General features: G+C 41.8%; 1 protein-coding gene across 3 annotated transcripts in view; it reads left to right on the top strand.

Annotated features, from left to right (window-relative positions):
* IARS1 (isoleucyl-tRNA synthetase 1) overlaps positions 1-21,556 on the top strand; it is a 113,497-nt gene that overhangs the window by 31,336 nt on the left and 60,605 nt on the right. For all 3 annotated transcript variants that reach the window (XM_060765919.2, XM_067463589.1, XM_067463588.1), the window contains one exon: positions 7,658-7,756. In XM_060765919.2, coding sequence (XP_060621902.2) covers positions 7,658-7,756 — 99 coding nt within the window. The remainder of the gene's footprint in view (positions 1-7,657; positions 7,757-21,556) is intronic.

Raw genomic sequence — 21,556 nt, 5'->3', positions numbered from 1 at the left:
CTTTAGGTCAGCAAGTTCTGCATCTAAGCAGTTTAACCTGTTGCGCCATCAGCAATGTGCCTTGGGCAATGAAATAAGCAGAATTCACTTTGTGCAGGCTCATCTTATACTTCGTACCACTTCTGCTCCCTAGAATCATAGAATCATAGAATCAAAGAGTTGGAAGAGACCTCATGGGCCATCCAGTCCAACCCCCTGCCAAGAAGCAGGAATATTGCATTCAAATCACCCCTGACAAATGGCCATCCAGCCTCTGCTTAAAAGCTTCCAAAGAAGGAGCCTCCACCACACTCCGGGGCAGAGAGTTCCACTGCTGAACGGCTCTCACAGTCAGGAAGTTCTTCCTAATGTTCAGATGGAATCTCCTCTCTTGTAGTTTGAAGCCATTGTTCCGCGTCCTAGTCTCCAAGGAAGCAGAAAACAAGCTTGCTCCCTCCTCCCTGTGGCTTCCTCTCACATATTTATACATGGCTATCATATCTCCTCTCAGCCTTCTCTTCTTCAGGCTAAACATGCCCAGTTCCCTAAGCCGTTCCTCATAGGGCTTGTTCTCCAGACCCTTGATCATTTTAGTCGCCCTCCTCTGGACACATTCCAGCTTGTCAATATCTCTCTTGAGTTGTGGTGCCCAGAATTGGACACAATATTCCAGATGTGGTCTAACCAAAGCAGAATAGAGGGGTAGCATTACTTCCTTAGATCTAGACACTATGCTCCTATTGATGCAGGCCAAAATCCCATTGGCTTTTTTTGCCGCCACATCACATTGTTGGCTCATGTTTAACTTGTTGTCAACGAGGACTCCAAGATCTTTTTCACACGTACTGCTCTCGAGCCAGGCGTCCCCCATTCTGTATCTTTGCATTTCATTTTTTCTGCCAAAGTGGAGTATCTTGCATTTGTCACTGTTGAACTTCATTTTGTTAGTTTTGGCCCATCTCTCTAACCTGTCAAGATCTTTTTGAATTCTGCTCCTGTCCTCTGGACTATTGGCTATCCCTCCCAATTTGGTGTCGTCTGCAAACTTGATGATCATGCCTTCTAGCCCTTCATCTAAGTCATTAATAAAGATGTTGAACAGGACCGGGCCCAGGACGGAACCCTGCGGCACTCCACTTGTCACTTCTTTCCAAGATGAAGAGGAAGCATTAGTGAGCACTCTCTGTGTTCGTCCACTTAACCAATTACAGATCCACCTCACCGTAGTTTTGCCTAGCCCACATTGGACTAGTTTCCTTGCCAGAAGGTCATGGGGGACCTTGTCGAAGGCCTTACTGAAATCCAGGTACGCCACATCCACGGCATTCCCCGCTTCTACCCAGCTTGTAGCTCTATCGAAGAAAGAGATCAGATTAGTCTGGCATGACTTGTTTTTGATAAATCCATGTTGACTATTAGCGATGACTGCATTTGTTTCTAAGTGTTTGCAGACCGCTTCCTTAACAATCTTTTCCAGAATCTTGCCCGGTATCGACGTGAGGCTGACCGGACGGTAGTTGTTTGGGTCATCCTTTTTTCCCTTCTTGAAGATTGGGACCACATTGGCCCTCCTCCAATCTGCTGGAACTTCTCCCGTTCTCCAAGAACTCTCAAAGATGGTTGCCAATGGTTCCGAAATGACTTCCGCTAGTTCCTTCAGTACTCTTGGGTGTAGTTGATCTGGCCCTGGGGACTTGAACTCATTAAGAGCGGCCAGGTATTCCTGGACGACTTCTTTCCCAATTTGGGGTTGGATGTCCTCCAATCCCTCATCCACTCCATCTTGCTGAGGTTGAAGACTCTCTTTTTGTGAGAAGACCGAGGCAAAGAAGGCATTAAGTAGTTCTGCCTTTTCCCTGTCCCCTGTCAGCATTGCCCCATCTTCTCCTCGAAGAGGTCCTATCGCCTCCTTGTTTTTCCTTTTTCTACTGACATAAGAATAGAAGCCCTTTTTATTGTTTTTAATGTCCCTGGCAAGTCTGAGCTCGTTTTTTGCTTTAGCTTTGCGGACCTTTTCCCTACAGGTGTTGGCTATTTGTTTGAATTCTTCTTTGGTGATTTCTCCCTTTTTCCACTTCTTTTGCATGTCTCTTTTGTGTCTTAGCACAGTTAGAAGTTCTTTGGACATCCATTCTGGCTTCTTTGCACTTGTCCTATTTTTTCTTTTTGTTGGCACGGTTTGCAATTGCGCCTTGAGTATTTCACTCTTGAGAAATTCCCATCCATCCGTAGCTCCCTTGTCTTTTAGTATCTGTGTCCACTGAATGCTGCTCAGCGTTTCCTTCATTTTTTGGAAGTCAGCTCTCCTAAAGTCCAAAATGCGGGTTTGACTTGTCTTAGTTTCGGCCTTCCTTTGTACCTCAAATTGCAGGAGCACATGGTCACTTGCCCCTAAGGATCCTACCACTTCGATCGCATCGATCAGGTCCTCCGCATTTGTTAGGATGAGATCAAGAGTAGCCAATCCCCTTGTTGCCTCTTCTACCTTTTGGACCATGAAATTGTCTGCAAGGCAAGCGAGGAATTTGTTGGACCTTGTACTCTTGGCCGAGTTTGTTTTCCAGCAAATATCGGGATAGTTGAAATCGCCCATGACTACTACATCTCTTTTCTGTGCCTGTTTGGTCAACTGTTGGCAGAAGACTTCATCAAGATCTTCCTCCTGGCTTGGGGGTCTGTAGTAGATGCCTACAACGACATCTTTTTGAGTCCCAGTTCCCTTGATTCTTATCCAGATGATTTCAAGCTGGTTTCCCAGATTGCTGTCTTGAATTTCTTCTGCCGCATAAGAGTTTTTGACATATAAGGCTACTCCGCCTCCTCTCCCCTTTGTTCGGTTTCTGTGAAAGAGGTTATACCCCTCGATATCTACATTCCAGCGATAGGAGTCATCCCACCAGGTTTCAGTGATGGCTATGATATCATATTTGTGGTGTAGTGCTAGAAGTTGGAGTTCATCTTGTTTATTTCCCATGCCCTCTTAGTTGGTAGCCAAAGCTTTGGTAGCCAAAGCTTAGTACCTAGCTTTCCTGAGAATTCCCTTCAATGAGGAAGATGGAGAATATTTCCCTTGCATATTTTTGCTTATACTGCATTGGATCCAATTGAGTTACTTAGCTACCAGCCATTCTTGAATGTTGAGTGTATAAGGTAAATAATAAGCTAATTCTTTGTTATGTTACATTCACATAGACATTTTGGCTTAAGTATGCCTTAGTATAGATTGAGTATTTCTTATCCAGAATGCTTGGGACTAGAAGTTTTTTGGATTTTGGAATTTCTGTATTTGGATAAAATCTAGATCCATTTCAATCTGGTGTCAGGCCTATTTAAGGAACAGAGACAGCTGTAGTCACCGTGGTGGATGACCTACGCAGAGAGCTAGACAGGGTTCTCCTGGATCTCTCAGCGGCTTTTGATGCCAGTCACCATGGTATCCTTCTGGGTTGTCTTGCTGGGATGAGAAAGAGGCACTGTTTTACAGTGGCTCTGTTCCTCCCTAGAGGGCTGTACTCAGAAGATAGTGATGGGGGACTCCTTTTCAAACCCTTGGCCATTGACCTCTGGGGTTCCTCAGGGTCCATTTTGTCCCCTTATCATTTGCAGGTGACACCCAACCAGATGGCACTGCACTCCAAAACTCCAGATGAGATCTCCCAGTAGTTTAATGTATATGTTAAACATCAAGGAGGACAAAATAGAACACTGAGGAGCCCTTCTCCTTTCCACCTAAAACCAAAGAAGTTGTTCTGACCCTAAACCAGTCTCTGTCATCAGTAATGGACTGGATGAGGGCAAACAAATTGAAGCTTAATCCAGACAAGACAGAGGTGCTCTTGGTCAGTCAGAAGGTAGATCAGGGAATAGGGACCCAGCATGTGCTGGATGGGTTCAAACTCCCCGGAAGACACAGGTCCGCTGTTTGGGGGTCCTCCTGGACCCTACACTGAACCTGGAGGCCCAGGTATCGGCAGTGTCCAGGAGGGCCTTTGCACAATTAAAATAATTAAAACTTCTGCGCCAACTGTGCCTGTTCCGTGAGAAGCCAGATCTGGCCATGGTGGTACATGCCTTATTTACATCCCATCTGGATTACTATAATGTGCTCTACGTGGGCTACCTCTGAAGAGTGCTTGGAAACTTCATGTGGCCCATAGAGCTGGGGCCAGGTTATTAAGTGGAGCTGGCTACAGAGAGCGGACCCCCCCCCCCCTCCGTTACAACAGCTCCACTGGCTGCCAGTTTGTTTCCAGGCACAATTCAAAGTGCTGGTTATGACCTTTAAAGCCCTAGACGGTTCAGATCCAGGCTATTTGGCTGACCACATTCCCTTGTACGAACCGACCTGGGCCCTGAGATCTTCAACAGAGGCCCTTTTCTCCGTCCCACCTCCATTTCAAGCTCGGTTGGTAGGAATGAGAGACTGGGCCTTTACGGTGGCTGCCACTCGACTCTGACACTCCCTGCCCAGAGAATCTAGAAGGGCCCCCTCCCTACTGTCCTTTCGGCAGGCAGGCTAAAACCTTCTTATTCAGACCGGCTTTTAAAGAAAAAGATTTTTATGTCAGGGGTGCTGTAGTTTTTAGCTTTGAATATGTTTTAATGGATTGTAATGTTTTTACGTTTACTTCTGTTTTAATGTTGTATATTTGTATAGTTTAAATTGTGTGGTAATACTTTTAATTGAGATTTACATGCTAATTTGATGAGCATTTGCAGGGAGTTAGTGGTTTGTTACCTCTAGGTTTTCAATATATTCACAAGGCTGGAAAGAGAACTACTCGTTTTCTTGACTATTGTTCTGTTTAGATGATATAGGCCAGACAGAATTAGAAGGGTGCTGGTAAATTTTTATTTTGTGAGATAAGTTGTATAGTATTTCTACAGCAAGCTGTTTTTATTGTTCAGCTATTCTGTAAAATGCATTTTATTTCTACATTTTAGGGGGAAAAACCCCTATGCATTATAGCCTCCAGTAATTTTAAGTCTTCGGAGTTTAGTAACAATTCCATTACTTCTTAATATATTGCATTTGGGAATTCTTTAGCAGACACAATCCACTGCTTATGTTTAATATTTGAAGCTGATGGTGAAAACTTGAGTTTTCTCGTGCATTAATAAACATTTCAATTTAGTATTTTTATGGGAGAAGTAAGCATTCAAATAGGCATTTTGAGGAGCACAAATAGGACTTATGGAAAATGTTTTCAGTGGTGAATTTGGTGTATGATTCAGTAATTTTGCTTTTATCCTGTTTGGCAGATGCTTTTTAAAAATAAGACTTTCCAATTCCTGTGGATTAAATTATGGTTTACATATATAATTCTCACCAACACCCACTTTCAGAAGTAGTTCCCTTATTTGAAGAAGCCCTATGAGGAGCAGCTTAAAGTGTGGGGCATGTTTAGCTTGCAGAAGAGAAGGCTGAGAGTAGACATGATGGCCATGTGAGGGGAAGTCATAGGGAAAAGGGAGCAAGCTTGTTTTCTGCTGCCCTGGAGACTAGGACGTGGAACAAACGTGGAACAAACTACTGGAAAGATTTCACCTGAACATTAGGAAGAACTTCTTCACTGTGATAGCTGTTCAGCAGTGGAAGTCTCTGCCCCGGAGTGAGACTCCTTCTTTGGAGGCTTTTAAACAGAGGCCGGATGGCCATCTGTCGAGGGTGTTTTGAATGTGATTTTCCTGCTTCTTGGCCAGGGGTTTGACTGGATGGCCCATGAGGTCTCTTCCAACTATGATTCTGTGATTCTATAAGTAGTGAAAATCTTGATCGGTTAAAGAAGTGGTTCTCAACCATCCTAATGCCACAACCCCTTCATACAGTTCCTCATGTTGTGGTGACCCCCAACCATAAAATTATTTTAGTTGCTACTTCATAACTGTCATTTTGCTACTGCTATGAATCGTAATGCTATGAATCTAATATGCAGGATGTATTTTCATTCACTGAACCAAATTTGGCATAAATACCAGATACGCCCAAATTTGAATACTGGTGGAGTTGGGCGGGATGTGTGTGTGTGTGATTTTGTCATTTGGGAGTTGTAGTTGCTGGGATTTATAGTTAGCCTAAAATCAAAGAGCATTCTGAACTCCACCAATGTTGGAATTGAACCAATTTTGGCACACAGAAATCCCATAACCAACAGAAAATACTGGAAGGGCTTGGTGGTCATTGACCTTGAATTTTGGAGTTGTAGTTCACCTACATCCAGAGAGCACTGTGGAATGAAACAATGATGGATCTGGACCAAACTTGGCACAAATACTCAGTATGCCCAAACGTGAATACTGATGGAGCTTGGGGAATATAGACTTGACATTTGGGAGTTGTTAGGATTTATAGTTCACCTACAATCAAAGAGACCCTTGAATCCCACCAACGATACAGTTGGGCCAAACTTGCCACACAGAACCCCCGTGACTAATAGAACATTCTGTGTTTCCTGATGGTTTCCTGATGGTCCTCTAACACCCCCTTGAAACCCCCTCCCAGAACTCCCAATCCCCAGTTTGAGAAATGCTAAGTTAAAGGAACTTGGTTCTCATTCCTGAGTGGATATTATTTTCTATTAAGCAAAAACAAAACTTGTTTTGCCGTGGTCTAACATAATGTTGGTGTCATTAAATAGTGATGTGAATGAAACTGGACCCATGAAAAATAAGGACAAATTGGAGAAGCAGTAGTAAGAATTAGGTTAGGTTAGCAGTAAAAAATATAGTAGTAAGAATTAGGTTAAGGTAGCAATAGTTCCATTTTTCTCCATGTTTCCAGTAAAATACATAGATTGGATGAGCCTTTAATATTTTAAAGGATGTCACAATGCAAGTGATTGGGAAATGCTATCGGCATTTACCACTGCTCTTACTCCTGAGATAGAAAAAGAAATCTTAGATGTTCATATTTTATTTTAAAAGCAATGATGAAATATATTATTCAACACCAGTGAATAATATCAAAGGTTGTTCACATAAGGACTTAATGATATTTTTACTTTTAGCTGCTAGACAGTTAATAGAGCATCAGTGGAAATCAGGAAATTCATTGAACCTCATGGCATGCAGGAATATGGGACATTAATACAAAAGAATCAGAAACTGAATGAAGACACAGACACAAATAACTCTAGAGAAATTTGGCTCACATTTATTTGATATGTTAATCAGTCAATAGACCCAAAAAGACAAGCACTGATCACCCCAAATCATATATGGAAGAATGCGCTTGGTTTCATGAGATAGTCTATAGGCTGGATTATATACAGTACATTGCATGAATGTTTGGCAATGGTGCTAGTTAATTTGTAAACTTTGTTTATTTCATATCCTTTTTCAGTTTGAAAAGTTGTTTCATTATTATGAAGAGTAACCGCTTTATAGATCTGGATTAAAAATTTAGCTAATGGTATGCTGGAATTCTGTATTAGAAATCCCTCCTTTGAGATATCATTAGATGTAGTAAGTGGCATAGAAATTGATATGATAAATAATAAATTAGTTACCAAGCTCACTTTTACTCCGGAGGCAAGGAGTACAGTCATACTCTACTTAAAATCAGCAAGAGTTTCACCATTAATTTTCAGAGGAGTGCAGTTCTGATCAAAGTTGGTGCTTCAAACATTGTAGGATAGCTAAAGTACCTGTCTAATTGTCCTTATATAATTGCTTTTAGGTCGGATACTCCTCTAATATACAAAGCTGTGCCAAGCTGGTTTGTTCGTGTGGAGCACATGGTGGAGAAGCTATTGGAAAATAATGCCCAATGCTATTGGTAAGCTACTCTTTTTTTTTTTTTTTTACTTAATTCTATAGCTTGAAGCCAATAGCCTTAAGCTGCTGTGCTTCCTTTGCTTTAATAATAAATGTAACAAATATCTAGCTGCAAGTTCATGCTGACATTCAGAAGGGCAAAGCTTGCCTTAGTAGGCATTAGGCTCCCCAGATGGCTCAGCGTGCTGGCCTGTACTTTCCCTGAAAATGAAGTGCTCTCTTATAATGAAGTTAGGAAAGTCGGGGTATTCTGTTGAAGAAATTGAGATGGATTTGGAGAGTAAGGATGACATCAGAGGGAAATCGTTTTGGTTTTGTTAGAATATTCTGAACAGTAGCAATGCTTTCTGAGTGAAGAGAGAATCAGTGCATTTCCTTCCTGTGGGCTTTGGCTTTCAACTTCCAGAAATCCTAACTGGCTGAGATTTCTGGGTGTTGTAGGCCGAAACACCTGGGGACCCACAGGTTGAGAACCACTGGTCTACACACCACTCTATACCTTTGACAGTAATTTCACTTTATGTCTCCTTTTAAATTCTTCATTGTCCGTTGCTTTAGAATGAAAGGAGTCTTTGCCCAAGTAAGGGATAGTTTTTCCTTTTCTTTGAGGGCCAGTGCCAGAAATTTTGGTTGCATCAAATTCTGTAATACGACTGTGAAAATAAAAACTTCAGAAAACTGGTTTCCATGGAGGTCTGTTTGCATATCTGCCCCTTCTCCTACTTGCTTGGTTTATATTTGAAGTCTATGCACATGAATTCCTGACCTGGAATAATTCAGTAAAAGAGTCTTTGATATTTTTTCTATGTTGGAATAACCTTCTGCACATGTTTTTTACAAATCACAATTTATCTGTTTCTTTGGCAGAGGGTCAGCAATACTTTTCTTAAAATGGCTACAGAGATATGTATATAGGCAGTCTCAGAGTTGCAGACATATGACTTACAAATACCTCATAGTTAAAAACAGGCGTGAGACAACAGGGAGAGAATGCACTCCTGGGAGAATTTTGGGGAAAAGGTATCCACTGAAGCTTTCTAACCTATCTTTTTTCCATAATAAGCCATTATTTTCCAAATCCAATTCTCACAGGGATAGAAAGTGAGGTGAAATCTTCTGAACAGGGGCACAGACAGCAAAACAAACACCCCAGGGGTGTTAACCCTTGCCCATGCTGTCCAAATCACACTTAAAATGTACCTGTTTTGACTTACATATAAATTCAGCTTAAGAGCAAACCTACAGAACCTATCTTGTTTGTAACTTGAGGACTGCCTGTACATTGGTATAATAATACAATCCAGGGGTCCCTTTTCATGTTTTGGTCAGAGCTGTTGTGGGATTTCTAGCATTCAAACTATAGTGGTTTGACCAGGACACCATGAGTACAGAGTTCAGATCTCTGCTTGTCCATGGAAACCCACTCGGTGGTCTTGGGCAAGTCACATTCTCTCAGGCTCAGAGAAGGAGCTCTCTAAAAAAACTTGCCAAGAAAACCGGGTGACAGATTTGTCTTTTGGTGGTCGTAAACCAGAAATGACATAAAGGTGCACTAGAATAACAACCACAAGAGTTGCTGGTTGAGAGGATGGGTTTTTTTTTGTAGCAGGGACATTTGAAATGTGTCATGCTGCTGAACTACCTTCAGCATTATTGCTGACTGCTAGGACTAGGTGTCTCTTAGGAATGCTCTGTACTCTTTATAGGGGTTTCTTCTGATGAACTAGATTAAATATGGTTTGACAAATTTCATAACCTGATTGAATTTCTAATTAGTTTTTAATGAGAGAACTTAATACTAATATATTTTGAGCTGGCATATTTAAAGACCTTGTAACGGTTTTTCTTAATTTTGACAAATTACCTGCTATTCTTCAAATATTGAGTAAACAAATGGTGATGAGAGTAACTATGCTAACAATTACATCTTCATTTTAGTTTCTTCTTTTTAAATGTATTTACTCTGTTTGAGGAGTGAGGCATTTGTTGAGATACCAAGATGATTGTTTATAAAGCTGATGTCCTTCCAATTCTATTGTATGCCTGTAAAACAAGTATTGTCGTCTACGAACAACAGTCCTGACTTCTGGAACAATTCCATAAGCATTGCCTCTGAAAAATCCTACAAATCTCTTGGGAAGACAGGCAGACAAATGTCAGCATTCTGAAAGAAGCAATGCCACCAGCACTGAAGCAATGATGCTCTGCCATCAACTTTGCTGGAGTGGCCACGTTGTTCGAATGCCCAATCACTGTCTCCAAGAGCAGTTACTTTATTCTTCACTTAAGAATGGGAAATGTCGGTTGACAGCAAAAGAGATTTAAATATGGGCTTAAAGTTAACCTGACAAAATGTGGAATATAAATGTGAACTGGGAAGCCCTGGTCCTCAAGCGTCCTAACTGTAGGCCAACTGTTACCAACAGTGCTATGGATTTTGAAGAGGGCAAAAGGGATAAACGTGCTGTGGATTTTGAAGTGGGTGAAAGGGAGAAACATGCCAAGAAGAAGGTGCATAAAGCAAACCTTTGTTGGGACCTCCTTCCACCTGGAAATTTGTGTCCTCATTGTGAAAGACTCGGGGTAGGTCTCTGCAGTCATTTAAGGACTCACCACCAAGACTGTACCTCTAGAGGACAATCATAAGATCCCCTGTAGTAATTTACTACCTAAAATCAAGAGGCTCCTTTGGGTATGGAAAGATTAGTGATCATGATGGTTTATTATATAGCACCATCAGCGTACATGACACTTTCTAAATAAAAGAACAATAAAACAGTTCCCTACAATCTAAGACATGACACTAAAAGAAAGAGGATGGCAGTGCCCAACAGATTCTGCCAACTCTTTTCTCCCTCCACGGCTAAGACAGTTTGGATGGTGGCAAGCATGTAGTCGGGGGGCTGGGGGGCTGGGGGGGCTTCAGCCCCCCCCCAAATTCTCAGGGTGGTCTGCAAGAAGGCCTTACTGATACATTATTTAAACATTTGTGTTTATTCATATCGTGATCTGATCACCATGCTCAATATATCCCATATGCATGGAGGTATTGGGATAACGATACAAAAGGTTTGCTAGGGTAGATCCTCTCTCACTCAGACTCAGCCCCCCTGAATCAAACTCAGCCCCCCCCCCCCCCCGAATCAAAATTCTGGCTAGGGGCCTGGATGGTGGGATCTGCTTTTAGATCCAAGTGTGGGGGAGCTGTGCCTGCTTCTTCTCTCCCTTCAAGGCCAGGGCATTGGCAGTTGAGATGGAGGGAAAGATCTTTCATCTGCTTTAATCTGGGCATGATGGAGCTGTGACTTCCTCTTCTAAATTCCTTGGGCGCCAGGGCGGTGGTAATTGTGATGGAGGAGAGGCCTTTCATCCATGACTACATCATCTTTACTTCTGAGGCCAGGGTAGTGGCAGTTGGAATGAACGGAGGACCTTCAAATAGGGCATAGGATGAAAGGTAACAGATTACATTTGCTTCACTTGTTCAGACCAAATGAAACACTTAACATATGCAATTCCAGAAGACCTTGAAATGCTACACCTCCTGCTACCCTGCTATCCTCACACACACACAAAAACCAACCCAAAATATTTTGCTAGAAGTTTTTGGAATCTTTCAGATTATGGATTTCTCAAATATGCATAGCTTCATCCCTTTCAAATAGTTCTGTGCGTACATAATAGGGAACTTACATAATCTTTAGTTTTAAATGTGAACCACTTAAAGTATCTAGCTTAGCAGCAATCCAATAATATCGCCAACCAAAATATTTTATGGCTTCTAGAATCTGAATTCTTTTTCTTCATGTTACTTTCTTGTAAGCAAGTCAAGGCAAGCTAGATGGCAGTATAGACTACCATCTAGCAATACAGAATAAACAGCCATGCCTAGTTTTCCTTTTAATCCCCATTGGGATGTGAAAGCAGAGGTGCACATTAATTTTCTTTATGTGTCCCTGCAGGGCAATGCAACTTGCAAAGTTTGTATAGTGAATACAAATAACTCCTTTTCTGCCTACATATATCACTTTTTGTTTGGTTACTGTTAAGAATGTATAATAATGGCAATTACTTAGGAGATTTAAAAAATTCCTAAAGGACACATTGCCTTTTCTAATTTTTTTGCTTTCATCTTGGAATGCTGTTAGTTATATAAAACATGCTCTAGTTATCATATAATCATACAGCTGGAAGACATTACCAGGGCTATCCAGTCCAATTCCCTGCCATTACAGGAATCCACAATCAAAGCACTCCCAACAGATGGCCATCCAGCCTCTGTTAAAAAACTTCCAAAGTCCTTGGTAGCCTCATTCCCTCTGCTGCTGCTTCCTACAACAGCAACAATTATATTATTCTGATTCCTTATCTGGTTAAATCACAAATAATTCTTTAACAGGAAAGTGTTGATTACGGCTTTCCTACCCCTCTTCCCCAGCAGCTTTTAGAGTCCTAATAAAGCTTCTGAGGTTTGGAAGAAGATGTTAACTAGTCGAGTCATAGTGTCAGGAGTTGGGACCACTTTGCATGAACTTGTGTTCTGCTCAGAGAAAGTGCCCGCACCTAAAGTTTAGCAGTCCTCTTTTCTCCTCAATACTCCCATGCCATAGGGCCTTTCCAGTCAGGCCCTATATCCTAGAATCGGCTCCCAGGTTTTCTGTTTTAAACTGGATTATAGGAGTCTGCACTGCCACATAATCTGGGATAAATAGAATACCTGGAATCAGATCCTGGGATATAGGGCTTGTCTGGAAAGGTCCTTAAGCAACATATGTATCAGAGCCCCTGACTTTCGGGTAGGGCTTTTGTGGTGATGATGGTGAAGGTACTGGGAGTAGTTGAGATATTTAAGTCATGATCAATACATAAACTTTTTCCACCAGTGCAACAAATTTAAATCGCTGTCTTGGATGCTAGGTTTTTCTATAGAACTTGTTTGAAATATAAATGGAGACACATATTCTTGTGAACAAACAGTAGGTAATAAAACAAGAAATGAACAGTGATTGCTGTGTCTCTGTTTATCCAGATCCACTGTTCAAGCAGAATTGTACTGACTTTGTTAACAGATCTCTGAGGGCTCTAGCTGGAGCAGCTCTTTCCCTAGAACTCTGGCATTTTCTTTGTTCCCTCTTTATTCTCAATCCCCTCTATTGTATAATTATCTTCTTTTGTCCATCCCAGTCAGGAAGGTATCTCCCCTGTTTCTCCACTTGACAAAATTAAAGCCTTTTATTTATTTATTTAGAATATTTGTACCCTGCCTTTCTCTGCGTGCGGACTCTAGGCGGCTTGCAACATAAAACATCCCTTTGTAATATTCTGCCTCCTTTGATAGCCTTTACTGAATTTTCTTTGTGTATCTCAGTTTGTCAATCCAATTTAAATTGTTGACCTTGTCTCAATAATTATGCAATTGAAATTGAACAATGTATTATACCACCTTAAAATCAAACTAAATGCCAAAGTGGAGAGCTATTTTTTTCAGCACAGTGACAATAGTGAAGACATGGTTAACAAACCAAAGATATTTGAAGGAGACTTTTGGGGTAAAGACTACATTGTTTTATGTAGGCAAATATTTTTGTTAACCTGACGGAATAATTCTTTAGGTTCTTCAGCACAGCTCTCTAGTCAGCTTCTGCTGGAGTCTCACCAGAGGACCATGAGATTTCTACAGGAAACATATTAATTAGTTCTGCAAAAGGTAAATCTGCAAATGTGAAAGGTCAATTGTTGTGAAGCTAAGCTCCAGCTTTCAAACAGGTAGTTAGTTTAAACAGCAAAGCAGCCCAAGTTCAAACTGAAGAATCCAGCCAAAGAGACTTACATTGAAGGGAATGAACACAAGGTGAGCCAGTAGTTTGTTCCAAGATCCAAAAGCCGATTTCCACAGATAATAAAGTTGAAGGTCAATCCAAAATACAAATGCCAAAGCCTAAGAGATACTTCAAAGTTCACGAATTCCAAGATCACCAACTGTTTGAGGCCACAGCTCCAAACACTGACGTTGCTGTCAGCAACAAAATCAAGCTCCTGTTAACCTTTTATGCCAGATTTTTAGGTGTTGCCTATTGATGGCTTATTTTTGAGCTAATTGGGTGGGCCTGCGACTTGAGTCTAAAGGAACCGGAACACTTAAAACTTCATTTGCCTGCCCAGATGTACTTGTCCAGAAGTGGTCTCTTTTGCCAAAGGCTCTTCTTCCAGGCTTGGCTGAGGAAGCAGCTGGGCACTTCTAGACTCCAACTTGGATGCTGATCCTTCAAACAGCTCCTCCTCCTCAACCTCACTATCAGAGCTGGCCATGACAACTGTAGTAGTAGCAGCAGCAGTATTGAAAACAAGGACAGGGAAAGATTTAAAAAATCCATTCTCCAAACTGAGATTCACCATCGCTGGAAAAAGAAAACAATTATGGTTCCAGTGGCAATAGGTGTCTTGTGAATATCTTTAGATGGTCTGATAAAATATCAAAATGAAATTTTCATGCACAGAACCACAACAGCAAAATTGCAGAAAGTCACAATACTTAGAAGATGCATATTATCTGATAATACCTCACTCTTTTATTCTTGGTAATCCAAATCATTTATTTATTTATTTATTTATTTGCTTCATTTGTATACCGCCATTCTCAGCCCTAAGGCGACTCATAGCGGTTTTTAGTCTAAAACTCTAGTCATTAATTGAATATTTAGCCAATTAGTCATCCACTGGGTGGTAAACTGTGAAACTATAAATGCTAATGATGGAATGGGCTGTGTACAAAATCCAGTGGGTTATCCCAGGAAGGTTTGCCAGATACCATTCTTCATATACATAAAACAGGAGAAAAAGCAGACTTGCTCTGCTTATTTTAACATTAACGATACAAGGCAGTATTTCCTCCAAGAGGGAAACACCAGTGAACAGTTCTTGTTGTTTCTTTGACAGTAGATCTACAAATAGTCCGAGGCTTGAGATTTCCCAGAATTGTGATGAGTCATGATTGTGCTTGTGATTGCCAGAAAAGTAGGGGGTTGAGAATTTTTGTTGCGCCTCCAGTTTAGGGTAGAACTAGATCATATGTCCATGTCTGTACATAGCTAAGAGATCTGAATGCTTGTCAAGGAACACAGAGATGTAGGAACCAAGCAAATAAACTTGGTTTCTGAGTGGCCTTTGTGAGGAACTTCTAGATTGCTTAGATTGCTTAGTAGTAGTGTAATTTCATCAAAACTCAGAGACAGGTTACACACGCTCATATGAGGGAATATTACCTAGATAGAAACAAAAGGTTGCAATAATACATGATGTGTGGTGGAGTGTAGTTCAGCCTGATTACATGGCTTCGAGTGGTACAAATCTGCTTCAAAATAGGTGTATGTTTCTTGGACGTTTAGTGACTGAGGAGGTTGCAAAAGTCCCAAAAACAGCAACTGTTCTGCAACTGAGAGAAAACATTGGATGCCTTGCTTACTTAGGTGATCCCTCGTTGTCCGAGTAAGATCATCCTCCAAGTTTGGGGTCCTGGTAGTGGGTACGTAGGTGACTGTGGAGCCCTATTCTTGACCTTCATGTTCTCCTGCAGTGAGGACATCGGTTTCCAGGTCGAAAGTGGTCCCGGTTGGGGTTGGCTTGATGCACCTTCCTCTTGGCACATTTCTCTTTTTTGCCCTCCAAATTCTATAGCACTGCTGGTCACAACTTACCTCCAGCTAGAGCGCTTAAGGGCCAGGGCTTCCCAGTTCTTGGTGTCTATGCCACAGTTTTGAAGGTTTTTAAAGATGGGCTCAATTTGATGCCTACTGCCTCTCTCTCCAACAAGTTTGCTGGAGATCATCTGTTCTGTAGTCCTAAATGTCGCCTGGGCACCCAGACTTTTCCCCTGGTCACGAAATAGCTAGGGGAGCAGACATTTGCCTCTTTGAGCTGGGGAAAGGGACTTCTGGATACTAGCTTATTCAGGGATGCAAACTGGGCTTAATGTTGCTTGGGCAGTATCTAACTAGATTGCCAAGGGTAATGGGTGGAGTCATTAAATAGACAATAACCAGAAGCTAAATTTAGCCACCTTTTGAGTGATGTTCTACTTGTTTTGAAGGGAATTGTATTATCTTACAGCAGCGGTGGGAAAAATAGAGTTTGAATGAATCACCGTCCATATTTGTGGAACCTCATGCTTCCTTTGTTGACCATAAATCCCCCAAAACAGATGGGCAAAGGTTGGAGGTTGGGAGTCTAGATTGGCTCCCAGGAATCTTTGGAGGGCCACTAAATGCACTCCTAACCACCTGAATCATCCCTTCCTTTCCCCTTCCCTTCTCTAGTTACCCTTGTGCTCTTGCTGATGTCACTCTAGGGTAGGCCAACACAACCTGCAGCCATCCAGCTGTTTTGGCCTCCAACTCCCAGAATCCCTGGCCATTGGACAAGCTGGCTAGGGCTTCTGGGATTTGGAGGCCAAAATAACTGGAGGGCTGCAAGTTGTGCTGGCTTCCTCTAGATGATGGGCCATGGCTACGAACCATTATGTGACTAGTGTTTTGCACTATGACGAGAACAAGAGGGGGTGGTAAATACTATCCTGGACTCCTTGAGCCTGGGAAATGCAGGATGGCCACGTAAGCAGTTGTATCTGGTTCCATATTGGACCTGCCCAACTGTTTCCATGACCCCAAGTCTGCTCTGAGATTTTGAGGAAATCCTGGAGCAAACTACAACTTTTTATAATATAGTTCAAGGTCGCATTAATTGGAATCAGCTCTGTGCATCCTATAGATGCCACAGAGCTGATTAGCTCTCTGCCTCTTTGGGGTTAAGTGTTCATGTAGATGTGCCCTTAGAGGTTCTGTCTTTCTTCTTCCTGTACCCCAATGGTCATGGTTTTGTTTCCTAGTATGCTTATTCCATAATTGGGTCCCTTGATAACATTTTGTAGCTGCTCAGTTTTTGAATTAGATGAAAACTATATATAAGCATGTACTCAAGATAATATATAATGGTTGTGTTTTGGATCTCTTGTTAGCTATTTAAACCGTGAACAAATGCCGTTTGTCTTCTTTAAGCTGCTGCTCAGTCTACTAGTATCTTGAAGTGGAAAGCTATTGTATCAAACGGAAGGTTGCAAAGTTCATTTTTCACATTAGTGAATTGTTCAGATGCTCTTTTATCTTAATTCAGTTTTCCATTTGTGGTTAGAAAGGGTCTTCTAGGGTCAATGGAAAGAATATAACTATAATAGGTCCAAACTAAAACTTTTAAAGGCAATTACATTCTTTTAAACCATGAAAACTAATGCTATCACAAAGCTAAACTTCAGGGATTTCCTAAATTATTTGACCATTTTTTATGCTAGGAGTTTGGCTTATCATTATATACACTCTCTATAAACTAAAAATAGCTTGATGTTTTAAAGGGGGGAGCTGTCTATTGAAGTCCTAATGTATGCAGTGAACTCTGTAATGAGTTTCTATTCTGAGTGGCTTTATTCAAGAAATTTCTGCTATTTAATATTGTTTTGAGTTATGAACCTTTGGAAAAGGATAGAGAGTTGAAAGAGAAATCATGATGTTGCCGACATTCAGTTTTTCCTTCTCAAATACGTGCACTTTCTCAAAGCAGTTACATATTTTTAGGTTAGGGTGCAAAACGTGGGCCTCCCTAGAAGTTGTAGTAGAACAAATCCCAGCATTCATCATCTTCAGGAATGCTAGGTCGGGCTGCTATGAATTGCATGCCAGTAACATCAACCAAAATCCCTGCACCTGTTTTTTTAGAATGGACTGTGTTTCCAGATTCCAAACTTCTAAGTTGTTCTCCGATTGTGTTGTAACCCTTTTTTGAGAGGCTTAGCTGTTCCTCCTCTCAGTAGAGGTGAGCTTTGGGCAATTGTCTTGTTGCTGCAGGGTTTCTGTGTGAGTTATCTTTTTATTATTTGCTATACAGTATGTACATTGAAATTCCATCTTTCAGGGCAGGGAAGGATGAGCTTCTGACCTTTTTTTTTTTAGAGAGGAGTTATGATTAGTCTGGAAAGGTGGACAAAAGATTTTGCATAGTACAGAACCTTGGGTTCGTAGGCTGGTACAGTTTTTGCATGAAAACCATTGCACTGGGGCAAATTAGTAGAATTTCCATGTTGGACTGCGAAGGGCCAGTACCAAAAAGGATCACTATTGGGCAGTGATAACAGATAAACATGACGTCCTCTGTAAATCCAATGGCTTCCCTATAAAGTTATGCCTAAATCCAGTTGTTAGTATTACTAGAATTGAATTTACACAAGTGATTTGCCAAGTTGTCTTTAATTCAGTGGGTAACAACAGTTAAGAAATCTTAACCTTGTTGGGATTAACAGTTGGGTTTCAGACAGTCAATTTCATTAATTAATTAATTAATTAATTAATTAATAGAATTTTTCACTTGTACTAAACCCTACATTTTAATTTTTTATTATTTATTTATTTATTTATTTGCTTTACTTCTATACCGCCTTTCTCAGCCGAAATGGCGACTCAAGGCGGTTTACATAGTAAAGATCAACACAACAACATCAAAAAGGCAATTAAAAATACACTATACAACATATCAAGTCAAAAACAATCATTATCATAGACGTGTGCCTCAGCAAACAAATCAGAATCAGAATCCGTAATCATAATCCTTTATACCAATTCCTATGTTCAGTTGTACCATCTTACTGTATTTCATTGCACTATTTAGCCAAACGCTTGTTCGTAAAGCCAAGTCTTGACCTTCCTCCGGAATGCCAGCAGTGAGGGGGCCTGTTGGATGTCCACAGGTAGGGCGTTCCACAGCCGAGGGGCCACCACCGAGAAGGCCCTGTCTCTCGTCTCCGCCAACCGCGCCTGCGATGCGGGCGGGACCGAGAGCAGGGCCACCCCAGACGATCTTAATGTCCTAGTCGGTTTATAGGAGAAGATGCGTTCGGAGAGGTAAGTAGGGCCAGAACCGTTTAGGGCTTTATAGGCTAAAGCCAGCACCTTGAATTGTGCCCGGTAGCAGATTGGCAGCCAGTGGAGCTGGCGCAACAGAGGAGTGGTGTGCTCCCTGAGTGCCGCTCCTGTTAGCAACCTGGCTGCCGAACGTTGGACAATTTGAAGCTTCCGAGCAGTCTTCAAGGGCAACCCCACGTAGAGAGCGTTGCAGTAGTCTAAGCGGGATGTAACCAGAGCGTGGACTACCGTGGCCAAGTCAGACTTCCCAAGGTACGGTCGCAGCTGGCGCACGAGTTTTAATTGTGCAAATGCTCCCCTGGTCACCAAGATTTTAAACCTAATCTTCCTAGTTCTGACTCTTACTCAGGATTCAAGATGCATCTTACAAGCCTATTTATTATAATTTTTAGAACGATGATGTCACCTTCAGTAGCACCTTTGCTGATCTGACTTGGTTATAGCTGTGTTTATAGGCTTGCCCTTTCATTTTTATTCAGAGATCTTGCTTTTCTTGTTGAGGCAGATGAAAGATAATTTAATATATTTATAAAGTCTTAAAAGATCTTTTAATTGCTGTGAACAAAAATAATGTGTTTTCCTTGTTGAATAAAAATGTTACATGAACAAAGAGAGAGCATTTTTAGACCATGAGATAAATAGCGACAAAACAAGACATCAATGTTTAAGTTGTCAGAAATTGAACTGTGACCAAACGCTCTTTAACATTGCCAGAACATCTGTAATAGTTGCATTAGGTTTTCAGCTGAGCAAAAGCTGAACTGTCTCAAAAACGATGGGTTGCTTGCTCCTCTGTTTCAGCTGAGCAGTGCTTATGTAAGAATCATAGAATCATAGAATCAAAGAGTTGGAAGAGACCTCATGGGCCATCCAGTCCAACCCCCTGCCAAGAAGCAGGAATATTGCATTCAAATCACCCCTGACAGATGGCCATCCAGCCTCTGATTAAAAGCTTCCAAAGAAGGAGCCTCCACCACACTCCGGGGCAGAGAGTTCCACTGCTGAACGGCTCTCACTGTCAGGAAGTTCTTCCTAATGTTCAGATGGAATCTCCTCTCTTGTAGTTTGAAGCCATTGTTCCGCGTCCTAGTCTCCAAGGAAGCAGAAAACAAGCTTGCTCCCTCCTCCCTGTGGCTTCCTCTCACATATTTATACATGGCTATCATATCTCCTCTCAGCCTTCTCTTCTTCAGGCTAAACATGCCCAGTTCCCCAAGCCGCTCCTCATAGGGCTTGTTCTCCAGACCCTTGATCATTTTAGTCGCCCTCCTCTGGACACATTCCAGCTTGTCAATATCTCTCTTGAATTGTGGTGCCCAGAATTGGACACAATATTCCAGATGTGGTCTAACTAAAGCAGAATAGAGGGGTAGCATTACTTCCTTAGATCTAGACACTATGCTCCTATTGATGCATGCCAAAATCCCATTGGCTTTTTTTGCCGCCACATCACATTGTTGGCTCATGTTTAACTTGTTGTCCACGAGGACTCCAAGATCTTTTTCACACGTACTGCTCTCGAGCCAGGCGTCCCCCATTCTGTATCTTTGCATTTCATTTTTTCTGCCAAAGTGGAGTATCTTGCATTTGTCACTGTTGAACTTCATTTTGTTAGTTTTGGCCCATCTCTCTAATCTGTCAAGATCGTTTTGAATTCTGCTCCTGTCCTCTGGACTATTGGCTATCCCTCCCAATTTGGTGTCGTCTGCAAACTTGATGATCCTGCCTTCTAGCCCTTCATCTAAGTCATTAATAAAGATGTTGAACAGGACCGGGCCCAGGACGGAACCCTGCGGCACTCCACTTGTCACTTCTTTCCAAGGTGAGGAGGAAGCATTAGTGAGCACTCTCTGTGTTCGTCCACTTAACCAATTACAGATCCACCTCACCGTAGTTTTGCCTAGCCCACATTGGACTAGTTTCCTTGCCAGAAGGTCATGGGGGACCTTGTCGAAGGCCTTACTGAAATCCAGGTACGCTACATCCACGGCATTCCCCGCATCTACCCAGCTTGTAACTCTATCGAAGAAAGAGATCAGATTAGTCTGGCATGACTTGTTTTTGATAAATCCATGTTGACTATTAGCGATGACTGCATTTGTTTCTAAGTGTTTGCAGACCGCTTCCTTAACAATCTTTTCCAAAATCTTGCCCGGTATCGACGTGAGGCTGACCGGACGGTAGTTGTTTGGGTCATCCTTTTTTCCCTTCTTGAAGATTGGGACCACATTGGCCCTCCTCCAATCTGCTGGAACTTCTCCCGTTCTCCAAGAACTCTCAAAGATGGTTGCCAATGGTTCCGAAATGACTTCCGCTAGTTCCTTCAATACTCTGGGGTGTAGTTGATCTGGCCCTGGGGACTTGAACTCATTAAGAGCGGCCAGGTATTCCTGGACGACTTCTTTCCCAATTTGGGGTTGGACGTCCTCCAATCCCTCATCCACTCCATCTTGCTGAGGTTGAAGACTCTCTTTTTGTGAGAAGACCGAGGCAAAGAAGGCATTAAGTAGTTCTGCCTTTTCCCTATCCCCTGTCAGCATTGCCCCATCTTCTCCGCGAAGAGGTCCTATCACCTCCTTGTTTTTCCTTTTTCTACTGACATAAGAATAGAAGCCCTTTTTATTGTTTTTAATGTCCCTGGCAAGCCTGAGCTCATTTTGTGCTTTAGCCTTGCGGACCTTTTCCCTACAGATGTTGGCTATTTGTTTGAATTCTTCTTTGGTGATTTCTCCCTTTTTCCACTTCTTGTGCATGTCTCTTTTGTGTCTTAGCACAGTTAGAAGTTCTTTGGACATCCATTCTGGCTTCTTTGCACTTGTCCTATTTTTTCTCTTTGTTGG

The sequence above is a fragment of the Anolis sagrei genome, chromosome 2, assembly GCF_037176765.1.
Source record: "Anolis sagrei isolate rAnoSag1 chromosome 2, rAnoSag1.mat, whole genome shotgun sequence".
In the NCBI taxonomy this organism is placed as follows: Eukaryota; Metazoa; Chordata; class Lepidosauria; order Squamata; family Dactyloidae; genus Anolis; species Anolis sagrei.
The sequence above is the reverse complement of the archived record's forward strand: the minus strand, read 5'-3'. Positions and strand labels throughout refer to the sequence as shown.